General features: G+C 38.7%; 1 protein-coding gene across 2 annotated transcripts in view; it reads right to left on the reverse strand.

The window, feature by feature from the left end:
- Window positions 1-348: 348 nt before the first annotated feature.
- LOC138044161 (SUMO-interacting motif-containing protein 1-like) overlaps window positions 349-9,296 on the reverse strand; it is a 9,206-nt gene continuing 258 nt past the window's right edge. Inside the window, exons 1-2 of one of the 2 annotated variants that reach the window (XM_068890841.1) lie at window positions 9,206-9,296; window positions 349-3,553 (exon numbers count right to left, since the gene is read on the reverse strand). The exon at window positions 9,206-9,296 is cut by the window's right edge and continues 258 nt beyond it. In XM_068890841.1, the coding sequence (XP_068746942.1) occupies window positions 2,069-3,553; window positions 9,206-9,296 (1,576 nt within the window). In that variant the 3' untranslated portion in view covers window positions 349-2,068. Of the gene's footprint in view, window positions 3,554-9,043 lie in introns of both variants that reach the window. The other variant, XM_068890840.1, reaches the window with a different exon arrangement.

Below are 9,296 nucleotides of genomic sequence, written 5' to 3' on the forward strand. Positions count from 1 at the left end.
GGGTGGGTTAGGCATCAATGGGTTAACAATCTCTTCATCCACTCAATAATTATGTCACCTTTAAAGCCGGTTACACACGAGCAAATTTTCATTGACAAGTTCTGACTTGGCAAATTTTATTTGGTGTGTAAAGAAGAACTTGTCAAGTTTTCCTTGACAAGTGCACTTGTTCAAAAGCTAGCATGCTAGCTCTTTAACATTCTTGTGTGCAAAACAATCTACATTGGCCCTGACTTGATACAACATTTCTGCAGTGGGTATATTGCTGTTGGAAATCATTAATTTTTCTTGAAAAGTTAAGAATCCCTGTCAGAGGCATTTAATAATAAAAAACAGAGGCAAACTTAGTTTTGTTTGAATTTGACTGTATTTTCAAGGTCCATCATCTTGTTTCATCAAATAAACACATGACATCATCAACTGTACATCTCCTACATGTATCTACAAATCGTAGATTTCCATTATGTTAACAAGAACATCTTAAATAAACCATTTTTTAATTAGGTAATTTCCGATCTGATGGATAACATTGGAAAACGTTATCACCACAACTGTAACAAGCAATCATAATATTACGTAATTATGTACCCTGTTTTTGAACGTCTTCAATTTGCATCAAATCACTGCTTGATTTTCAAGCAGTAAAAAAAAAATAATAAAGTATTTTTTAAGGGGGCTTTGTCATGAAAAATGATGCAATTTCATGACACCCAAAATGCCCAAAAAGTACTATGAAATATTGCTAAACAACATAAAAGAAATAAAGCAAGAGGAAAGAGAAGCATGGATGGACACAAAGGGACAAAATTGTAATGGATTGGATTTGGGTAATCTTGAAAAAAGTCAGCCTGACATTTTTCAAGTTTATGGTAAATTGCTTGGATAAAGGTTGTTTTAGCTCAGAATCATTAAGTGATTTAACAATAATTTTATCAGTAAGGGAATTCCACACTACCATTTTTCAGTTTCAAACTCTTGATGAACCGAAGATTCCCCATAAACACCCTACAAAAACATGACATAGCCCCCTTAAGTCTCCCATTGTTTTGTGCATGGCTTTCAACAGATTGTTGCAGAAGTTGGGAGCCACTAACTGCCTAAAATTGACTACAATTTGACAAAAAAAACAAAAGATGAATGTTTTGCATACAGCCCTTTATAAAACGGTCAAAAATATTTGACAAAAATAATTTTTTCTGAATCTCCCTACACATCTGTAAACAGTACTTCAAATGTATCTGCTTTTCCACTGTCAATAATCTTTTCCCTCAAAACTTGGCAAGTATGTTTTGCAGATTGCAGGTTGAAATTTAATTATAACTGGAAAACTGCTGGCACTAAAAATAGTTAATAACCCATATACTCATCAGGGGTTCTTACATAAAGTAGTTGGCGTCTTTCACATGGTAAAAACACACCCAACTTCACCCTTCGGCAAGTATATTCCGTCTATTGTAAACAGCGTCATGTAACAGTCACGGTAAGTCTATCGCTTTACCTTTCTTTTAAGTGCCAGCGGTTTTCCAGTTATAATTAAAATTCAACCTGCAACCTGCAAAACATACCTGCCGCTCAAAACTTCAAATTAATTCCATGCTTTGAACTTGCTCATTTCATACAGCACCTCTGTTGTTTGTGCCCAAGATAAAGTTGTACTTACCAACACCCATTTAGCCAATATTGTAAGTTTTCTTCAGCATTTTCAAACGCTTCTCCCATTAATTTAAAGAGTTAGTTATATTATGGCTGACTGCTATAGACCCCTTTAAGTTAATTCCCTATCTGGAGGACAAAACAATAAGATTGTTTTGCATTTGAAAGGCCTGTTTCTGTCAGGGGACAGAATGACTATTGTTTTGTCCTCCAGATTGGGAATTACTGAAATGGGTCTACACTGCATAATTTACATGTATATGAAAGTTCCACGTCACGGTCACAAAAAAAACCACCTTCAAATAGGTTACGGCTTTGAAGTCCAAGGCAAACACATTACACAACAATAACAAGAAAGGACTGGGATGAATTAATTTGATGTTGTTGTAGTTAGCACCATAAAAAGTAGTAAAATCTACAGCAGGTTTGGAGCATAACTCTTCAAGGATGACATAAGTTCTAAAAGTTGATTGCTCCGTGGGGAGAGATCTGATGGCTTGCACAAATTCTCCAAGCGCATTCGCAGTTTTCCAACTTGTGTGTCGATTTCCCTCAACAAATCTTTATCATCCATTGAAAACATTCGCAGGGAATCAGAGGTGTTTTTCTGCAGGGATCTCTTGCGACAAAACATAAGGCTTTGCAACCAATATGCTAGAAGCATAATAAACTCTTCACAGCAGTCCACAACATTAACACTGTCTGAAGTTACAGTAACATCATTCAAACCTGGTGGAATTCGTGTAAAATCAACAGCAATGATGTGCTTAACCCCCTCTTTGTGTATTCCACTATCATCAAGTTCCGCATGAGGTAAAGGACAACAATTCCTGACAATGAATTCAATCAGCTTAGCTCGTAAAAGATGCGACTGTGTGGACTGAAGGAAGACAGTTTTTAGCTCAACCGATGGTAATCTGTGGTAGACCAAGAACATTTCATTGCCAATCGATGAAGCACAGTCATCAGGTCGCTCCCCAACACCAAGTGACAACATCAGCATTCGTTGTAATAAATTAACTAAACACACATTGCACTGACGGCCATATATATGATGATTTGAGCCATGTTCAAGGATTGCTCTCTCAATCCAGCTGATTACATTTTGAACATTACTTGCTCTCTTGGCCACATTTAAAAGTCGATAAACACTGGTCTTGACGACACTAAACGTTTTTTTGTTGATTTCTTCTTCCATCACACTGACAAGGAAAGACAAGGCCAAAGATGCATTAACAGAAAGATCATTTCCTCTTGACTGATACGCATTGACAGAACACTGCTCAATTATCATGGAAATAAATTCCCATGTAATTTTCTGAGAAACCATCCGTAATGGTACAACAGGGTGTAATAACTGAATTCGCTTAAGGACCCTAAAACATTCTTTCCCGCAGTTGCTTTGCTTTGACAAAAGGATGCTATTCAACATGTAAAATGCTAGTGATTGCGGTGGTGTCCGGGACTGGTTCATGAAACTGCAAACAGTAGCCAAGACAGACTGATGAAAGTTCTCTTCTTTTAGAGCTTGAATTGAGTTCATCTGAGTTTCAGAGAAGAATTTATGCTGAGAGGAATCATGTTGTAATTTTTGTAGTGGAACAGTGCAATAGAAAGGTGCGGCATATGGCACTGGCTGTTCTAGCCTGGGGTCCCTACACATCACTGCAAATCTCTTCTTGGGCGAAAAACTTTCCTCATTCAGCGTGGTCTGCTTTAGTGAAGGACTTGATGGAGGGCTTTTTAGCCTTTTCTTATTTGTTTGGTAACATGGCTCACTTCGGATTTCTGTTGTCTCTTTTTTCACCTGGGGATATCTCTTTTCCAGTGTCTCAAATATTCCTGGAAATCGCATCTGGGGTTGATGGTTTTTATTATTCTCTCCTTTTTCTTCCTTTGCCTGAAGGATTATAACAGTGGTTTTGTTAACATGAGCATGGTCAACACAAAAATGTTAAACTAACATTAATTATTCTACTATTATGTTCCATTAAAAAACGAGCAGCAGTGTTTTATCAGTTGTAAAACGTGAGGCGTAGCAACGTGTTTGCAGACCGGATAAAACATGTGCTGCAAGTGTTTTGAATGGCTTCAAAATCATTCAACAAAAAGTGTGTCCCTCGGGTTCAAAATACGAGGGGAAGATATTAATTACCGTTAGCATATGTTATTGTAATGTAATATAATAAACGAGTTATATTGTCAAATGACTTTATATTAAAATAAAGAATATCGCTGTTTTTTTTTTCATTACAAAAAGTAGTCAGGACTACTATGTGAAAGACAAAAAAGGGTTTAGCTCTGAGGAAGGGCTAATGCTCAAAACGTCAGAGTGATGACAATGTGCAAGCCAGCGAGCCATGGCTGAGTCATGCCAGTCAACAGGGCGAGCTATGCAAGTCAACATGCAAGTCGCACAGTTATTGAAAGCTAACCATTTTAAAATGGGTGCATTCTCTTAAATGCTGTTTATCAGAGCTAATCAAATGGGTGCTTATACTTAAATACTGTTTATCAGCAATATTTGCGGACAGTCTGCAGTATGTCACCTGTAGTTGTCATACACCTCCCGGAATCCTAACTGTTAATAGGACAGTGCTTAACCCTAACCACTAAATTGAAAGTTTAACCCTAATTCCTAAACTTCAGGCAGATACCCTAACCTTACACGAAAGCTAACCATTCTACAAGTGTTTAGGCTTAAATTGTGTAAATTAGTGCTTAACACCACTCAATGTTATTCTTGGTCAAACCAGACTGTTAAGCATTTCCAACATTTCCTGAATGCTCAGCAAACACTCATTATTTCAGTAACCTCTTGAACTAACAGCTGTTATCGATGAAGTGAGTTCTTTGTGTTCAACAAACATTAAAAAGTTTTCACTGTTTTTGCACCAGTACTAACAATTAAAATTGTACCAGTTCAAAAACAAATTGTTCCAAAGTAAAAATTGAACTACAACATAACATAATGTATTTCCAATTGCACTCCAACTTTTTCATTTGTTAAAGGCTAGACTGATAGCCGAAAGCTTATGTTTTAAAATCTTTTAACCAGAAAACGGTTTTTTCCACTTTTTAAATAAAGGCGGGTTCTTTCAATCCTAAGCTTAAAATTCATTTTGACAAAGACAACAGTCATTACTCTACTCAAACAGCCACCAATTTCAAATTTAACTGAAACCCATGGGGTCAATTCCTTCTTGTCAAAATGCAATTTTGAAAAGACCCTTAGCCACGATTTCTGGTAGAAATTACTGGGAAATAAGAATTGAGTTGTTTATTTGGCCTGAAACATGATTTTGGTTCCTTTTACATGTACCTCTTATTTTTTCAAACAAAACTATCAGAATGTGCCACAATGGAGACCACATTGCACAAGAGACTCCAGACCTCTGATACTTTTGATGTGTCTCATAGGATTTTATCCATCATTTAAAATGATCGCAAATGAGAGCCTACAGCTCAGAGCATACTGAACCCTCATATTTCTCCAATGAGTTGTTAATGTAAATGTAAATGTGCGCTTAGTTGACTGCTCCCTACAAGGGCTTTTCAGGATCAACCGGCTCAACAGGATCGGACCAAATGCATGTGAAGGCACCCATGGCTGCCGCCATTATCCATGTGTGATCTTGGAGCACTGCAAACCCAGCCAGATGCAATTGACTGGGAGTCCATTTTGAGGAGGGAGGAAAACCGGACTATCCGGAGAAAAACCCTTGGAGTCAGGTTGAGATCGACTGAAACTCAGCCCACATACGACCCGAGGCCAGAGTTGAACCTGGGTCACAGAGGTGGGAGGCACGATTGATGACCACTAAACCACCCTGACTCCCCTAATGCCTTCTTAACATATTGACCCCTAAAACACCCTAGGACCCACCAGTTGATGAGTAAAATTGTCTGTTGTTAGACAGAGTAAAATCTGTAAAGGCTCACTCCCAGGAGGTCAATGGGTTTAATCATCAATATTTAGGACAAAATCTGTCCCCATGTATTGTCAAATCCATTCAATGTGTTCTCTACATGAAAAACAGAAATCTAAAAATAAACAAGTCTAAGAAAGCAATTATTACTTTAACTTGGGATACTATATGTCCGCTCTATATCATGGGCTCATGAAGACTTGCCACAAGTCGACCTCACGTGAATCCCAGGAGAAAATGTTTTGGTGAGCGAAGCATGATTTTTCGGACACAAAGCAGATGAGTGAGCGACGAAGTTGCGAGAGGTCGACTTGTCTGGCTTACAAGGTTTTCAATTGCGTTTCATGCCAAAAAGGGGATGACGTCACTCGAAAGTACTGCACTTGAATGACACAATCCAACGAAAAGAATCGAGCATGTTTGTTTCTCTGAAATCAAAAGAGCAAATTTGTTTACTTTGTGCTAAAGGTATCAGAAACAAAGACAAAATAAAACGAAAGCTTATTTCAATCCGGAGTTTCTGCTTGGAAAGTAGATCTCCAGTGATACTTTTTGGACCAACACTTTGTACGTAATTGTGCTGATAGAAACGAAACACTAGCTTGGAAGATTAACGAGTAAGGGAAAGCTTTGAATCTTCAAAAAAGTTAATTAATTTTGCTCATGAAAGATCAGGTAGGCTTCAGGTGCAGTACACGTGCTAGACTGGGAATAAAAGTAGATACATCTTAGTGAAACTTACAGTACCATTTTGCAAGGCAGTGACTCTCATCAATGAAGACAAATCTTAAAAAATCTTGTTTCAGTTGATAGTTAATGAGAATCGCCTCAGGACTTCCAAACACCAGTTTATACTTAAGATTTCAAATGTCCTCCAACTGTCGTTTTGAACAATCATCTCCTACATATCACGCTCTAATACCATGACAATTGAGGCTACAGACCAGATTTTTCATGACGGAAATCAGTGGAACAATCACGAAGGCAATATCATTGCAATCCTCTCCACGTAAACAATCAAAAGTGTACGGGGCTTGCTCAAAGGTCAGACTTTTCCCAGCTCTGGTTGGAGCAGACACAAGCACATATCTGCAAGACAGATATGCTTGAATTGTTTTCCACTGATAGTTGCACAATTCGGAATATATTGTGGCCTTAGTAGCTTCATCCATCACCATGGACTCCATGTTAAAAGTTACGCTTCACTACATACGGCAAATTTTGACAACCCTATCCCCTGGGAACCAAAAGGACTACTCTGATTGGTCTAGCTCAGCGACCCATTTTTGGGTTGCTAAAATTGGAGCCAATCAAGTATGAAAAGTCCTTTGTCCCGCACACCATCTACATGAGACAAAGGACTTTTGGAAAGTATAGGACTTATATTGCAAGATCATGTGAAGTAAAACTATCTTCATTTAATTCCAAAAAACAAAAAAAATAACTAATTACCCTAATCCTTGATGTTTTCCGTGAAAGACCCTTTTTGGTGCGAGAAATGTGATCCAAGCCCCAACCCCCTAAATATATGCTCTATGACCAACTTTTGCTTGTTAACAGTGCATCGCAGTTTACCAATTATAGTTAGTTAGTTAGTAGCAAAATTCGATCTTTTCTCCAGTACAAATCTAGACCGTACTTCCTTACTGTGGAGAACACGCAAATAAAAACAAACTCAAGCGCCTTTGCTTCTTTAACAAAGCTTCATCTACATCTAAATCTTCCAGCACTCGGCAAAGTCCCTTTTTGACATCTACTACTAAAACGTGTAAGAATAAATAAGTAAAGGAATAAATAAATATAAAAATAACTTAACCCATTGACTCCTGGCGTTAAACATAGTAAAATACTAAGTATGGCTGGTTCTAGCCGGTTCAGGCATCAAAGGTTTGATTAAATTAACCCTTTGATGCCTGAAATCACTCAGTAAAATACTTAGTCTTAAATGTCTCTGGAGAATTACTTTCAAAAATCCCTTTCGGTCCTTTGTGGCATTTATGTTTAAAAATTTTTAATCATGACTAGAATGAGTTTTGACTCCGCAGTTGCTATGCGGGCGTAAGTAACTATTTTTTAGTAAGTCAGTTAGTGCGCGGCCTTTGTGCAAGAGGTCCTGAGTTCAGTTCGACGAACTTTCCTTTCAGTGTACCCGAAGTAGCTTTAAATACCTGTAAAAAGGAGCACTGATGGAGAGCGGGGAGTAAAATGAGCGCACCGTCGACCTCAGGTTTGTCAGTTGAATTACTGTTACAAGTTATCGACGTTAAATAGGTTTGCTTTACTTTACTTTACTTTACTTTAGCAATATCAACAGTGTCATTGCATATTTTATACATCAAATTTAATCTAACATTGCCAAGCCGGCCACTTCTGCTGGAGAGTACAGGATAACCACAACCCCGGGACTTCAACCTATACCCGAATAGTGGGGTTTTGCTACAAGCAGACCCACGGCCCGCCACGGCCCAGCGGCCAGGCCCGGCGGCCCGGAGGCCCAGTCCTAATTTTTCACAGTTTTTTTGTCCAGCGGTAAATCCACGTGCATGCACAGATCTGCATCGGGTTTGGGCGTGCAAAATGGACGAGTTTGAATTTGTTTACCATTTTAATCATTTGAATCCTTGTTTCTGTTTGTTGTTGTAAACAGACGAAAACAATAGAGAAAGACAACGTTTTTCACTTAGCAACATGCAACGAAAGAAAGGATCGAAAAGGATTGAAATGATTATTAAAATAGTAAACGAATTCAAACTCACCATCTTTCATTTGTGCGCCCAAACCCAATGCAAATCTGTGGATGTGCATGGCTTTACTGCTGGACAACAAAACTGTGTGGGCCACCGGGTCGCCAGGCCTTTGGGCCGCAGGCCTGCTTTTAGCAAAAATAGTGTGTGGGTTCTTTAACGTCCCACAGGGAACTTATGAACATAGAAGATATTTCTGAGACGGGGCTTACGGTTTTTTGTCCCTGTCCGAGAGGACTTGAAAGTCCAACCATTTGCAGATGAAATAACCGAGGCAGCACTTTCTCCTCAGTTATTTTAAGATCCTGTGCGTTGATCCGGCCGGGGTTCGAATCCGCGACCTCCCGCATGACAGCCGGATGCACGGTCAACGGTGCACAACAATGAGATGTACATCTCATGCTGAATTGATCAAGCTTCTGAGATAGAAGCGAAAGCTCCTGAGATTGTTATCATATTTGCGTGCTCTCCACAGAAAGGAATCACATTCTCTGAACACTCGTTCTTTATAACTGTCGAGTCAACGTCGATGTATTATATATAAACTTAATTTTTCTCGTCGAGGAATGTTTACTTAGCTTGGCTTCACGTATTCGCAGATTACAAGAATATCCACTCAAAATTCATCTATTAGAGCAAGATTTTCTCACAAATTCACGTAAGAATTATGAATGTAGTCTTTTACATCTGCAAATTACATGAGGGAAAGTAGCCTACCTGAAACTTCGCGCTATGTTTGTCTGTCGCAGAAGAAACTGCAGCTTTTGCAAGCTCGCCATTGTTGACAATCTTCCACGTTTTGGCATTTCCATTACCCGACAAATTCACCTTATTTAATTTCAACAAAGCCTTTAGCTTTTGAATACGTTTTTCGCTGACCTTGAAGTTCTTCTTGGGACTGTAGACACTGACGGTGCGCGATGCCTGTTCGCGTTCAGTTTCATCTTCATCGTCTGGAATTACAATCACA

Source organism: Montipora capricornis, chromosome 3, assembly GCF_036669925.1.
Source record: "Montipora capricornis isolate CH-2021 chromosome 3, ASM3666992v2, whole genome shotgun sequence".
Lineage (NCBI taxonomy): Eukaryota > Metazoa > Cnidaria > Anthozoa > Scleractinia > Acroporidae > Montipora > Montipora capricornis.